The 13762-nt window shown below is 32.4% G+C and overlaps 4 protein-coding genes across 4 annotated transcripts; 1 reads left to right on the plus strand and 3 right to left on the minus strand.

The window, feature by feature from the left end:
* Nucleotides 1-684: 684 nt before the first annotated feature.
* On the minus strand, nt 685-5078 carry LOC105202118 (sorting nexin-14). The gene is made up of 9 exons (XM_026132428.2): nt 4837-5078; nt 4506-4749; nt 4052-4435; nt 3618-3933; nt 2862-3017; nt 2664-2788; nt 2459-2517; nt 1328-2166; nt 685-1258 (listed from the first exon to the last, which is right to left on the minus strand). The coding sequence occupies exons 1-9, from the start codon at nt 4917-4919 to the stop codon at nt 852-854; spliced, it is 2613 nt and encodes an 870-aa protein (XP_025988213.2). The 5' UTR covers nt 4920-5078; the 3' UTR covers nt 685-851.
* LOC105202002 (guanine nucleotide-binding protein subunit beta-like protein 1) lies at nt 5073-6838 on the plus strand. The gene is made up of 4 exons (XM_026132429.2): nt 5073-5514; nt 5805-5983; nt 6054-6387; nt 6469-6838. Exons 1-4 carry the CDS (start codon nt 5371-5373, stop codon nt 6772-6774), a joined length of 963 nt encoding a protein of 320 aa, XP_025988214.2. The 5' UTR covers nt 5073-5370; the 3' UTR covers nt 6775-6838.
* A 466-nt stretch (nt 6839-7304) lies between these two features.
* Nucleotides 7305-9194, minus strand: LOC105202001 (tyrosine--tRNA ligase, mitochondrial). The gene is made up of 3 exons (XM_011170331.3): nt 8836-9194; nt 7804-8702; nt 7305-7705 (listed from the first exon to the last, which is right to left on the minus strand). The coding sequence occupies exons 1-3, from the start codon at nt 8973-8975 to the stop codon at nt 7356-7358; spliced, it is 1389 nt and encodes a 462-aa protein (XP_011168633.1). The 5' UTR covers nt 8976-9194; the 3' UTR covers nt 7305-7355.
* Nucleotides 9195-9495: 301 nt separating this feature from the next.
* Nucleotides 9496-13642, minus strand: LOC105207421 (rac GTPase-activating protein 1). The gene is made up of 10 exons (XM_026132405.2): nt 13074-13642; nt 12711-12913; nt 12498-12640; nt 12009-12420; nt 11752-11924; nt 11528-11654; nt 11211-11443; nt 10236-10530; nt 9983-10158; nt 9496-9678 (listed from the first exon to the last, which is right to left on the minus strand). The coding sequence occupies exons 1-10, from the start codon at nt 13153-13155 to the stop codon at nt 9618-9620; spliced, it is 1905 nt and encodes a 634-aa protein (XP_025988190.1). The 5' UTR covers nt 13156-13642; the 3' UTR covers nt 9496-9617.
* Between the last annotated feature and the right edge of the window lie 120 nt (nt 13643-13762).

Consider the following 13762-nt stretch of genomic DNA (forward strand, 5'->3'; position numbering starts at 1 on the left):
TTCGGAAAAATTTATCAGTATATAATATTTGCATCACTTTGAGATTATTATCAATTGTACACTTTTTTGTAAATCATATAATAATTTATACCGAACGATTCTAATAGGTAAAAGTAAATTATATAAATATTTGTATCACGTAGATACGCAATACATAACGTAGCATAAAATTGGCAAATAAACGATATTTGTCGACTTGTTGTTCTCCGATAGAAATAGTCAGAGAATTCATAGTCACCGCGTTGATAACAGACAGTTCACAATTTACAGAAGAGAATGATCTTATCGTCTACCAATGCATCAGAATACAATCATGTTTTTTTACCGATTAAGCATCACGTGACAGAGAAACACGCGGTCTATTTGAATCATTCATTGAAATGTAAATTTAACTTGTTACGCTTTGGCTCAATGCATACAGGACGCGTCAACGCGTTACGCGTGTCGAATAGCCAATCATTTTTTCGTTTTTATGACAAGAAATAAGAAAGCAAAAGAATGATTAGCTATTCGCCATGCGTAACGCGTTGACGCGTCCTGTGTGCATTGAGTCTTTTTCTTGTCTTCTCACCCTTAGATCTATTCGAATGATTCATCGCAAATTTTTGAATTTTTTATTACTTGCATATAACGCTTATCATTTTTTTTTCATCGTTTTCAAGAATATTAAATACTCACTGTCGCCTTTTTTTATATATAGTATTTTTTAACTTTATAATAATTTAATAATTTACAAAACTGTTATATTAAATGTACAAGAGGAAATATTTATATATGTGCAAATCACTTTGTAGAATTAACATTATATACAACTATACAGTTTTCATGGTAGTCAGAAAACAATCTTAATATTATGCAATCATTTCTGGGAAAAGATTAACTAGGAGATGGTCTAGTAAAAGATATGCCAGATGCTTATTGAACGGTGCGTTTTGTAAAGGATCTAAGAAAGAATCCATCAAGTTATTCCAAGGCTTAGAGAATCCCATTAACCGCCACAAGGAATTCAGCCCCTCCTTTGCCGTTTCGTAGTAATTTCGAGATTTTCCTTGCGAAGAAAAGTCCTTCATATAATTCTTGCCCACTATTTTCGCATGTAGAAGTTTGACGACGATGGAAGCGCGGCCACCGCTCAGAAGCTTAATCAGAGTGTTATAAAATACCGCATTCACGATAGGATCTAGCCTTTTGCGCAATAAGAAGGCAAACATCCAGAAAAGTCGCGAAATAATCAGAGGTACACTTAGTAGACCATCAACTGCAACATAATCATTTTTAATAATCATATAAATAATCGCGTGCACGCGCATATAAAAAATGTACTTACGAGCTTCTACGATGCACAAACTTGCACCTTTCACGTGATCACGCTGCGGTAGACTGCACGGCAAATTTTGGAGAGTAACTGGTAGATTCAGATTATTGCCGAATACATCATCTATCAGCTTTTTACCTTTACTCTCCGTTTCGCCGAGATGCTCGCTCGACGGTTCGACACCCATGTCCATGTGCTCGTATTTCGTGTTCGTCGACGCCAGAAAAGTGCTCATGAACTTGTCGAGATGCTGTCCCTTCTCCTTCCGCAATTTATAAGCCATGCTTTGATAGAGGATGCCGATGTCGGGTGTGCTGTAATTTGCCAAGTATGGCTTTAAGTTCGGCGTTGTAAGAAAAGTGTAAAGGAGCTCGCTGCTTCTCAGCATCGGTTTGGACAGCAACTTCTGCAGAAATTCCTCGTAACGTTGACGATTAGCCGCGAGGGGCAAGTGCGGATTCTTGCGCGACGGTAACGGCGAGTCATTCAACTCCTTGTCACCGTGGAATTCGGTGAGTCGCGTACGTAGCGTATAGAAATCTTGATCCTGCCGTAGGACCGTCCACGATTTAGCTTCCGCTACGCTGTGAATAGCGATCATGTATACCGGCTGTGCGCCACCGCCGTCCACGTGGGGAACGGCGACTCGCCACGTCGTTAAGTCACGATTACTCTTATCGCCGAAGCCTTTAATTTCATTATATGCTCGAGCCGTGCAATCTACCTCTTCGACTGGGTAGGCGCCCTGCAGTTGAAATGGAGTATCGTCGATTGTAGTCGTGCGTAAAACGCCATCGATCTTGCCTTGATTATTGAATCGCGTGGGAGTAGATGCACCTCCGCTTGCGTTACTGTAAACAAAATATGTAATTACAATTATTATGATTATAAAAATTTTATTGAGAACTAGCGTGTATAAGTTATGTTTAAATTTACAACATGTAATGTGTATTTTAATTTTATTCGCTGAAAAGAAACACTAAAATCAGCATTTATTTTACGCATCTAAGCTCATATAAAAAAAATAGACACATAAACATGCAGAAATAAGTAAATAAAATAAAATAGCAATATTAAAAAATGTCAATAAAAAAAAAAAATTTGTGAAGAGTTTAAAAATAAAAAATATGTGTAGGACCTTACTTGGATGTTGCAGTAGCCTTTGTTTGTTGAGATAAGTAGCCGCATAAGAGTTTATATAACTAAAACATACAGAAAATAAAATTATTAGAATATGAAATTTCATTATTAAAGTTTTAATATAAGCAGATTTAATACATTTAAAATTTTAAATGTATTGACCATTACAATAATATAGAAAATAAATAGATTGTATAATGTCTTTTACTTGATAACTATGATGGAATGATGGTAGGCAAGTACTTTCTAGGAGTGCATGTGCCTCTTGATGAGCTTGATAAAAAGGCCGCGATGTCCGCAGTTCTTGAATTTTTTCTGGCCCACCTTCTAATACTAGAAACAAATAGCATATATATTTATGTAACAATATTTGAAACTGAAAATTATGTATTTACAAATGACTTACTTTGTTGTATGCCTTTCGATATATGCAACGGTAAATACAGATATTCTGGACCATCAGGATCAAGATATACCGTGTACATATTCCGAACATCTACGTACAAACTTTTTTCAGCACTACTCGACATTTCCGGATTTAACATACGCTTACTGAGATCGTCTGAAAATAAATAATGTAAATTACAAATTATCCAGAAAATTTATATTAAATTACAGGTATCTCTCTACTTACTACAGACTCACGTTTTGAGACTTCAATCGTAAATTATAATTTATACTTAATATAAATATAACATTTTTTTATACAAAATAATTATTGTATTACTAAAAACGATTATAGACCTTTATTTAAGAAATGTAAATTTTTTAAAAAGATGTAATTCTTAATATAATTTTGCTATTATAAAATAAATATTTAGCCTAAACACAGATTAATTTTAAGTGAATAAAAAAACAGTATTTTTTTTCTTAAAAATGTAAATAACTTGGCCGATATTCACATAATTGATGCTTATATTTAAGGTTGTCTTAAGTACTATCTTAAGGTATCATGAATATGAGCCTTAATATAATATTTAGTAATACAAAATTAATTTTTATTATATTTAATTTATGATAGATCACAAGCTAATGAGTGTTTAATCAGCTTCATTATAATCTAATTAATTAGTCATGCCAATTATAAGTCATGCAAAAATTCATAAATTGAGACAGTTGCAAGTAGAGCAATACCTATATACCACAAAAGTTTTATGTGTACCAATATCTAAACAAAATTGAAGAAGATTCATGGGTCCTGATTCTTTGATGTGCTGCATAAACATATATAATAGTTCAGGATCATTTAGGATATCATTTAAAGATGGTTTAAAGCAACTGTGTGTAATGTGTGAATGCATTGCTGGAACTGTCACCCAAGATTGCAATATTGGTACGGTAACGAACTCTGCAGCATTAGACAGAATAGTGTCATGATGAGTGGATAATGTCACCAGCATATTTATATTTTCTGGATCTGCAAGTGCATCAATTGCTGGTAATAGCACCCAATTTGCTAAGATTTCTCGAAGTATCACCTGGAAGTAAATATAAACTAAAGTATGAAATGTTATACATATATATATATATATATATATATATATATATATATATATATAAAGCTAGAAAAAAATAAATTTTTAAAGAATATATTACTTTATTGTTCGTTGAAACATGTATGGCAGGTAATAAGTGCGGTAACAATGCAGTGACCAGTCCCCGCAAATAATTCAATTCGGCTTCTCTTGAATAAGCAGCTGGGTGAATTTTAGAGCTCATGCAAGTCCCGATGTACTCTTGGGGCGTTTTAAACTCAGACTTAGACATTTTGAGCAATGCATTCCAATCTTGGGCATGTTGTATTGCTAGGGGAATCAGGCCGTCGAAGACGATGGTTGCTGTGTCTGCACGCAATAGTCGCACTGTGATATTCTTTGCTGCTGTTGTTATTGCCAAACGAAGCTGTTGTATGAAAGCTTCATTTGCTGAAAAATCCGAGTACCATGTGCAGACATAAATTTGCAGTACCTCCTCCAAAAGCTACAGGATAATACATTCATATTAAACAACAGAATTTACACAAAATTGTGTGGAATGTTTAATTAATCACCTGTTCCAATGCATGGTCAAAATCCTTTGGTACTTTGACCTTGGTTGAATGTGGCAACAATTTGTGCCTCTTGCAGGCATTCTTGCTGCAGACGCTGCACGAATCTTTAATTTCATATTTCGTGATAAACTTATCGCTTATGATATTAAACCTCGTCAGTAAACTGTCAACGCACTGTGCCAGTTGAACGGCGTAAAAACTGGCAATCAAATAGATGCTGGCCACAATAAGCACCCACACAATGCTGCAAGCGAAAAAGATTAATATGATAATAGAGTAATTTAATAAATGGCTCTCGTATATGTTATGAACAACATGTATATAAATTTACCTGTTAAACACGATCACGATAAACGCGACAAGTAAAATGACAATCGCTGATACTGCGGCACTAAAAAAATACAGATCCTGCATTTTGTCGATGATGAGTAGCACGTGATGTCAAGAGAAAAACAGTATTGTCTAATAAAATATTCTTGCAATTATCACAAAGCCATTTTTGATAAAGGAGGATGTTTTCTCGGTGCACAGATGGCTTTTTTTCATCTGATTCGACAGTTTGAAAGTGGCGACTCTACAGCGTTCCGACAAGTACTATGAAAAGTTTCAATCGTGTCGAACAATTAATCGCGGTGAATCATAATAGAAAATAACAGAACGGCGCACAGGAATCGATTTTTATTTTATACTTACATGCGATGATCCAGAAACAGAGAATTGAGAAACTTTTTGATAACACTGGACAATGATGGAATAACCTATTATAGATGTCGTATATATAGTTGTATTGTTATGTCGTTTGACATATTATACCGGATTTTGTATCCTATATGATATTTTAAATAAAAGGAGTAGGATTGCAACGATGTCGAGACCACCGGATCCGAAATTTCTGTTGCGCGGTGACATGGCTGAAAACGTGCACAGTTTGTTGTTCTCAATTAATTCCGACGTCGAACACCTTTACGCCGGTGATGAGAAAGGCACAGTTCACATTTGGGATTTAAAGGCAAATACTTGTTCTTTTCAGTAAATTATAATAATTTAAAAACATACATATATATATAATATTATAATATATATAAAACATATATATATATATATATAATGAATAAAATAATTAAAAAATATTCAAACTATTATAAATTATAATAGCTTAAATATATATACATATATATAATTGGATTTAATTAATAAAAATTCAAATATAACATTAGAGGAGTATCATATTTTTAACATAAATTTTGCAGAAAAGAATGTTGAAATTTGTCACAAGAGTTAAATCTTTTTATATTGCAGACGAACAGAATAAAATGTCAGTTATCGGATGGACACAGTCCATGTTTTAATTTACATACAACCAATGAGGCTGATTTGATAGTACAAAGAAGACATGGAATAATTGATATGTATAAAATAAATGAATCAAACTGGATTTTAGATAGAAGCATTAATTATGAATACTGCAGTTTTTGCAGGTATGACAAATCTATTGTAAATATAATAATGAGTCTATTATAAAATTAATACTCATATTTTATATTGCAGGTCTCAATTATTATCTGAAAAGGATGCAATGTTGATTCCACTTGATAATTCTGTAGTAGGGATATTATCATTAAAGACATTTGAAGTAGAATCGACATTAAATCCATCCAAACTATCTTATAGTAACAAATTAGGTACCATAATGGCTATGAAACCATTGGCGGATATGAACGGCTTGGTTCTGGTTGCTTATGAGGGTGGTCAATTATTGTTGTGGGACATGAAAAAGAATGATGTCCTTAATTCTCTCACAGTGGAACACTATCCAATGACTTTTGACTTTGACTCTTCTTTGATGCAAGGCATTCTTGGTAGTGCTTCAGAGAAATTGGAGGTATTAAAAAAAAAAAAAATTATTTTTCTAAAAGAAAATACATCATTTCAATGTTGGTAAATTACGTTTATAAATTTTTAGATTTTTGAAATGTCACCAAGTCATATTTTATCTCACAAATCTATAAAACTCTTGGACCATGTTTCTGGTATATCCATTCTTTCTGTAAGACCGGATAAAAAGATTGTCACAGCCGGCTGCTGGGATGGACGTATGATGTTGTTCTCTTGGAAAAAGTTACGGCCACTTGCAATATTAAAAGAGCATAAAGCGACTGTATATGATATTGTTTATTCACAGTGTAAAGTCGAGTCTTATGACACTAAGTGTCTAATGGCAGCAACTGGTAAAGATGGCTATATATCTATGTGGGATATATACAATTAAGAATCACAAATATAGTTCTGTACTAAGCAAAAAATGTAAAAATATATATTGCAGTGTTCTAAGATTTTCATTAGTATCATTATTATTAAATTATTTATCAATTTAATAAGTACGTGATATTATTCAGGAATTAAGCTGCATTTTAAGACCAAAAAAATTTACGCATGCTCTGCAGAATCGGAAAATATATATAAAAGTCCACAACAAAAATATTAAGCAAAATATTAAGATTCGCTGTAATTGATAAAGACTTATTTTCTTCTACTTGACGTTATTCGTATATCAATTTAGTTTCATTTATTGTCTAAAAATATGCACACAGTTATGCATAAAGTTATTACGACCGATATTTATGCTTTTTCAAGATCGTTTTAAAAGCAGTCTTAAAATGTTAATACATACTTTGTGATTAATTTGATATTTTAACACTCAAATTATTTGATCTTTCATAACGTCTTGTATCGTGTTCCATGATGATATAAATATATATATCAAAAGAAATTGTTGCATTTATAATATAAATTTTCTGAGTACTAAAATATGCTGTTTATTATACATTTGTACATGATTTTTTAATGATTTTATTGCCATCGGACTATGTGATACGTTTTTTTACCAACTCTAAGCAATGACAAATTATTACTTAGTATATGGATGCCAGGTACAATTACCTCATTTAAATTAGTAATTTTTTGATGATTTACATAAAATCCACCTGCTGTTATGATTCGTTCAGCATCATGATCACTTTTAAAGCAATTTGCCTTTTTTGCTAGCTCGTATACAGTAATTCCTGGCTCAGATAAAATATCTACTATGGTTGCTCCTTCAAATACATCTGTTAGTTCCAATGCATTTAATCTTACAAAAGATTCAATTGATTTATCGTACAATGCTGCGGAGGCACGTTTTGCAGCCAGCAATCCATCTTCTAAAAAATTGCAGTAAATAATAAGTAGATATTAATATATATATTTTATATTTATAAAATATTACATTATATTTATATTTTATGTTTGTTTAAATTACCTCCATGTACTAAAAGTGTAACTTGTTCTGCTAATAATTTCTGTGCTCTTCTCCGTTCTGGATCATTCATGTGACTTTTCACAATTTCTTCAATTTTATTCAGTGGTATAAATGTGAATAATTTTAAGAATTTCTCGACATCTGAGTCTTTGGCTCTGATGAAATACTGATATAGCTGGAATGGCGAGGATTTTGTCGAAGACAGCCACACCGCGTTCAACAGGGACTTTCCAAATTTCTTTCCACCCTCGGCCGTTATCAGTGGCAATGTTATACCATAAACTTCCTTTCTCATACTTTTTGTGATCAGATCATATCCAGACATGATATTACCCATTTGATCACTGCCACCAATTTGGAAGCGACACTTGTATTTTTTCATCAATTGCAGCCAATCATACGCTTGGAACACTTGATATGTGAATTCAGTGAAACTCATCCCTGTGTCGGAGTTCAATCGCGACTGGACAGAAGTTCTGCCCAGCATTGTGCCCATCCGAAAATACTTTCCAATACTTCTGATGAATTCAATGACGTTTACATTTGTATACCAGTCCAAATTGTTTACTATAATCAAAGGTTTTAGTGCTGTTTCCTTATTCTTCCAAAAGTATTCTTGGTGATTATTAAATATAGTTTCTATGTTCTTCGTGATAGACTTGATATTCTCCTCAATTAGATATCTTTCCATTTCGACGCGTTCAGACTTTCTATGACTGGGATCACCTATTAAACCCGTAGCTCCTCCTACTAGGGCTATAACTTGATGCCCTGCTCTCTGCCAGTGCAAGAGATTCATCAGGACGAGTAGATTGCCGACGTGTAAACTGTCTGCAGTTGGATCAAAGCCAGCATAGACACATTGCGGTGAATTGTTCAGTAAATCTACTATTTCATTTCTAAAAAAATGTACATATATTAAAATTAATGAATATATAAAATAATAAATGTATAATATAAATATCAAAAGTAAAGCAACAGAAATGTTTTTACAAATATTAAATTACGCAAAAAATAATTTCGTGTACTTACGTACTGGTATCGGGAAATATATCTTCGTACATGCCCCTCTGATGTAGTTTCAATACATTTCTGCTGCAGTAAAATCTGCGTTTGTCAAAATTAATGTTTCTAACGGTGGAACATAACCTTAATAAAAAACGCGCGTTCATTTTGCTATATATTTGTAACTCCAAGAGAATAATACTAATAATTATCTTCAGATTTCGGAAACCAGATTTCGTCCTAAATTTCCTACACGAAAATGTGCGTAAATAAATTTATACAATCATTAATATTCGCAATTCAAGTTTAAAGATTACACCGTCGGTTAACTCCAACCTCAAATAAGGCGGCATTTGGCATCTATCTCATCTGCTCATTTGGATATCATAGCCAAGTATACATACAGATTACACATAAATTTTAGTGTAAATTTAATATTAACTCTCTATTTTTAATATTAATTAGATTTTCGTGATTTTAATATTTTATTTAAATATGAACAATAAAATATAAGCTATTATTAAAGTAATTATAAAATAATTATATCATTAAAAAATATCTTGTGGATATAGGTATACAAAAATTCTTATATTTAAAAAAAAATTAAGTATATGTTCAAAAAGGGATTATAATTTAACTGATAATGTAGAACGCTAATATTTTAAGAAATGAGTATAAATCGAAACATTTATTGTATATTGATATATATATTTACAAAAGAATACATGTATGTTAAATATCAAATCAAATGTTTGTAATTTGTGTGTAATTATGAATTGTTATTATAACAAATGTAAACTTGCTTATTGCTAGCCTATTCTAGAGGGTGGTGTAGCAAAATATTTCTTGTTTCTCCTTCCAAAAGTGCGGCTGCAAACAAAAATAAGATGTGAATTTAAAAAAAAAAATATATATATATATGTGTGTGTGTGTATTTTTTTTTCTGTTACACGTTACTTCCAGATAAATGAAAACGCAACTGGATTAACGTACCAGGAGATTTAGTTCTTTATGCTCAGAAACTGTTAGTACTACAACTCTTCTACAAGTCGAAAATCCATTGGCCAAAGAAGTAACATGTAAATCGTATCTTGCCTATATATATATACATATATAAAGAACTAAATCTCCTGGTACGTTAATCCAGTCGCGTTTCCATTTACATGTTACTTACCTGGAAGTAAGAGGAGTATTGAAGAAACCGCGGGAGATGCTACGCTTGAGAAGCGATTCTGTGGATGGCGTATGCTTCAATTCTCCTGTTCTTGGAGTGGAAATACCATTTAAATTTGTAGGGTTCACGTAAGTTGCCCAATAATCACTTGGAATTTGAAGTAAACTTTCTACTATCTAGAACATGAAATACATCAGAATTTATATTTTTATATTCCTCATATCAATCATAATGGTACAAGAGTTTCTTTTACCGCAAATTGATGTTTAGTTTCATTCAGCATGGCGTTAGATGTTTCCTGGGAACTATAACCGACTAAAGTCGGTCCAAAGACTGTGGCAAGATTACTAATGGGCATCTTACATTCAGTGCTGCTTGATACACGCTGTAAATGTAGCATTAGGAAGGCCAGAGTATCTCGATTCGGTTGTGGTAATTCCGATATCGCTTGATAAAGAGCGGCGTCAGCATCCTGTTTGTCCGTCAGTTGTGTTGCACGTATGAAGTCTCCCAACAAACCAACAGTGATCAGTGGTTCACGTAATGATCTGTAAAATACAAATTCAAGTAAATAAATAAACATATTATGTTTATTTAATTAAATTTACACACACACACACACACACACACACACACACACACACACACACACACACACACACACACACGCACACGCGCGCGCGCGCGCATTCAAACTGTATTCTTAACACATACAATGTGTATATTGTATCCCTTAACTATCTTGACTAAGTAAATGTTCAAACTTACAACAGTGCTATTAATTAAAAATTAATTATATTATAACGAGACTAGTAGATTATAACAAAACTGATTAAATATCCATTGACTAGTAGTCCAAATTAATATAATATTGATTTTGTAACATTATATTAATATAAATATTTTTAAGAAAAAATAATATTGTTTTTCAATTACTTGTTGAAGTAAATTACTTGTTTAAGTTAAATAATTTTATAATAGTAAATATTAAGTAAATATAATAATCTTTAAAAAAAAGTGTGCTTGTTATTTTCGAAATAGAAATCTATAATTTTTAATAATAATAATTAATAAAAAATAATTATTTAATAATTATTTTTAATATTAAAATTATCTTGCATATTTTACTTATATAAATATACAATATAAATAGTATTCGACTTATGACTGAAATCTTGGAATGAAACCCTGTCATAAATAGATGAAGATTATATTTTAGATGAAATACCTAAGAAATTTTTTTAAAGTAGAGCAGATGGTCGCAATGTCAACATTCGACAGATTCGGAGCACCTTTACATTTCAAAAACTTTTCTATGAGACAATCGGCATCTGTGGTTACTCCGCTCACTCTGTATAATCCTTGCTCGTTCATTCCACGTAATTCAATTTCGTTAATGCAGTGAACTACTATGGAAGGCACCATGGGTGGTGTTATAGGTGTGTAATCAGCTATAGTGCCCTGCACATGAAAAGTAACATTGCAGTTGATGGTGAAGATTTATTGATGCGATGTTTTTAACGTGAAGATTATAGTAATACTTACCGGCATACCACGTAATGTAGGGGTATTTCCCATTGGTACACATGGCAGCGGTACTAAATCTTTACACTCAATATGAGCTGTAGCTCTACAATCTCTGCACTTCTGTACGATCTTTCCAAATCGAATTCTATTAATCATTTATAAAAAGCATTAAGATTTTTCTCTACTCAATCTTATAAGAAATAAAGTTTTAAAATATTCATATAATAGAAGAATAAATTTACTTTTTCTCACAAGCAGTGCACTTTTCCTGCTTGAGAACTGTTGTTTTGGCTACAAAATGATGACTTCTGAACATTTTTGTATTCATGGTGTAGCCACCAATGTTTGGACTAGGTTTAAAGACATCCTCCGAGTCTGAAGTCGATGTAAGAATCTCAGCCTTTGGTGCTGATGGCTAAAATAAAGACAAATGTTTCCTATTGATTATGTACATATTTTAAATGTAGAGCAATTAAATTAATATAATTTAGAAATTTACCGCTATATCAATTGGCACTTCGTTCGCATCAACGTGCGACAATTTTGATTTTTTGTGTTCTGAACTGCTCTTACGCCGTTTACGTGAATTGTGCAAAGAAATCTGGGGATCTTTGTTTTCATCGCCAGGTATAGCCTCAATTGTGGATGATGCGGTAATTGTACCATCCTTTGGCATAACTACAGTAGTAGTCGCCACTATTCTATCAGAGGAGTTCAATTCCACAGTTTTGTGCGATGTGCTACGACGATGCTTTTTAGCATATTCGCTACTGGGGCGATGCTCCTTCCACTCGCGCTTTTTCTGACTCTGCAAAATAGCACTGGTCTCCAAGTCATCCTCTGATCTTGATAGACAGTTAAGATCACTCAATAATGAGCCAGTGGAATTCAATTCTGCTATCGTGTTAAGTCTAAAACATAAAAATAACATTGTTATGTAATCCGATATAATTATCAGCATTGAAGTATCAAAATGGTGAATATTTACTTATCGATGGGCACATCATGCAAGTTACTTTGACGATTCTGTGAAGTATTATTAAGAAACTGCAATTTCTCTCTAGTTTCATCATTAACACTTTTTCCTCTGTCATTAAACAAGAACTCTCTGGCTGAAGCAATTTGTTTCTCCTGGAAAAAATATATATATGAATATTTTATCGATGATGAAATACTATTAGATGTAAAAAGTGTAAGTTACCAAAAAATCTTTCTGCTCCTCAATAGCACGACGCTTGCGGTTCTCTTCCTCTAAATTCCTTCTAGCATGACGCAGTTTCCTATCAAGACTCGTGATCTCGTTATGAGCCTTGTCCAAAGCTGAATGGAGTCGTTGGCATTCTTGCACCGACGCTAGCCATTTCTGTCTCATCTCCTCTTGATTTAATGCAAATTGCAGGAATTCTGTGCACAATAACATTTTAGTATTAAATCTATATCCATATGTCCATGATAGTTACAATAAAGAAAGTAATTTTAGAAAAGATTATCAAGATTATCGCAAAAAAACTAACAAAATGAGTAAGAATGTGAAATAATATCGATTGTATACGTTGTAACGAACCTTCCTCACAGGCTCCATTTATCAGGACGTTCGTACATCTCACCAGCTCGTCGTAGGTAGCTAAAAGTGTCAACGACGACATTCTCGTGTTTATTTCGTTGTTTCTTCCGTGAACTAGTATTTTATTAACATGTCGCCGGCTTATAACACTTGGCGGTCCGTTGATCGTGACCAATAATACACACAAACGGTTCAAGGAAACTTATGAAACGCTTGATCCGTACGAGCAACCGTATGCGTTAATTTTGAAAACCGCCTCTTTTCTGACCGTTAAGAATTGATACAGACAACCTCTAGTGGAGAAAACGCGAATTACGATTGCCAACTGTATATACAGCACTAATCGATGATCGTGTTTGCATGGTAAGTTTGCATCATCCGTATAACGAAAACAGTCGGTAATATCAATTGTCTATTTATCAATTATTCTCAGGCTCCATTTGTGAAAATCAGGAAAATTTTTTTATTTATTAAATATTACTCTTAATTGTAACTTAAAGTTACTAACAATTATTGTATAAACAAAATTTTAGATACATTATATTTATAATTAAATTTAGATTTATTTTTTATATTATTAGAATTATATATATATATATATATATATATATATATATATATATATATATATATATAGAACAAATATATTTTATTATTGTTTTAGTGTTAGACATATTGAAATTTTAAAT

The sequence above is a fragment of the Solenopsis invicta genome, chromosome 1, assembly GCF_016802725.1.
Source record: "Solenopsis invicta isolate M01_SB chromosome 1, UNIL_Sinv_3.0, whole genome shotgun sequence".
Classification (NCBI taxonomy): Eukaryota; Metazoa; Arthropoda; class Insecta; order Hymenoptera; family Formicidae; genus Solenopsis; species Solenopsis invicta.

Bases quoted from the DNA above. Each gene is read 5' to 3' on its own strand.
- LOC105202118 (XM_026132428.2), bottom strand. From the start codon at position 4,919: ATGCAGGATCTGTATTTTTTTAGTGCCGCAGTATCAGCGATTGTCATT. The intron at 2,518-2,663 runs GTAAAAGACATT...TGTATGTTTTAG, and splicing joins CATTCCATCATAGTTATCAA to TTATATAAACTCTTATGCGG. The intron at 1,259-1,327 runs GTAAGTACATTT...ATTATGTTGCAG, and splicing joins TTTGTGCATCGTAGAAGCTC to TTGATGGTCTACTAAGTGTA.
- LOC105202002 (XM_026132429.2), top strand. From the start codon at position 5,371: ATGTCGAGACCACCGGATCCGAAATTTCTGTTGCGCGGTGACATGGCT. The intron at 5,984-6,053 runs GTATGACAAATC...TTTATATTGCAG, and splicing joins GAATACTGCAGTTTTTGCAG to GTCTCAATTATTATCTGAAA. The intron at 6,388-6,468 runs GTATTAAAAAAA...ATAAATTTTTAG, and splicing joins GTGCTTCAGAGAAATTGGAG to ATTTTTGAAATGTCACCAAG.
- LOC105202001 (XM_011170331.3), bottom strand. From the start codon at position 8,975: ATGAACGCGCGTTTTTTATTAAGGTTATGTTCCACCGTTAGAAACATT. The intron at 8,703-8,835 runs GTAAGTACACGA...ACATTTTTTTAG, and splicing joins ATATTTCCCGATACCAGTAC to AAATGAAATAGTAGATTTAC. The intron at 7,706-7,803 runs GTAATTTAAACA...GCAATTTTTTAG, and splicing joins TACACTTTTAGTACATGGAG to AAGATGGATTGCTGGCTGCA.
- LOC105207421 (XM_026132405.2), bottom strand. From the start codon at position 13,155: ATGTCGTCGTTGACACTTTTAGCTACCTACGACGAGCTGGTGAGATGT. The intron at 12,641-12,710 runs GTAACTTACACT...TATTTTTTCCAG, and splicing joins AGGAGCAGAAAGATTTTTTG to GAGAAACAAATTGCTTCAGC. The intron at 10,159-10,235 runs GTAAAAGAAACT...TTCATGTTCTAG, and splicing joins AAACTAAACATCAATTTGCG to ATAGTAGAAAGTTTACTTCA.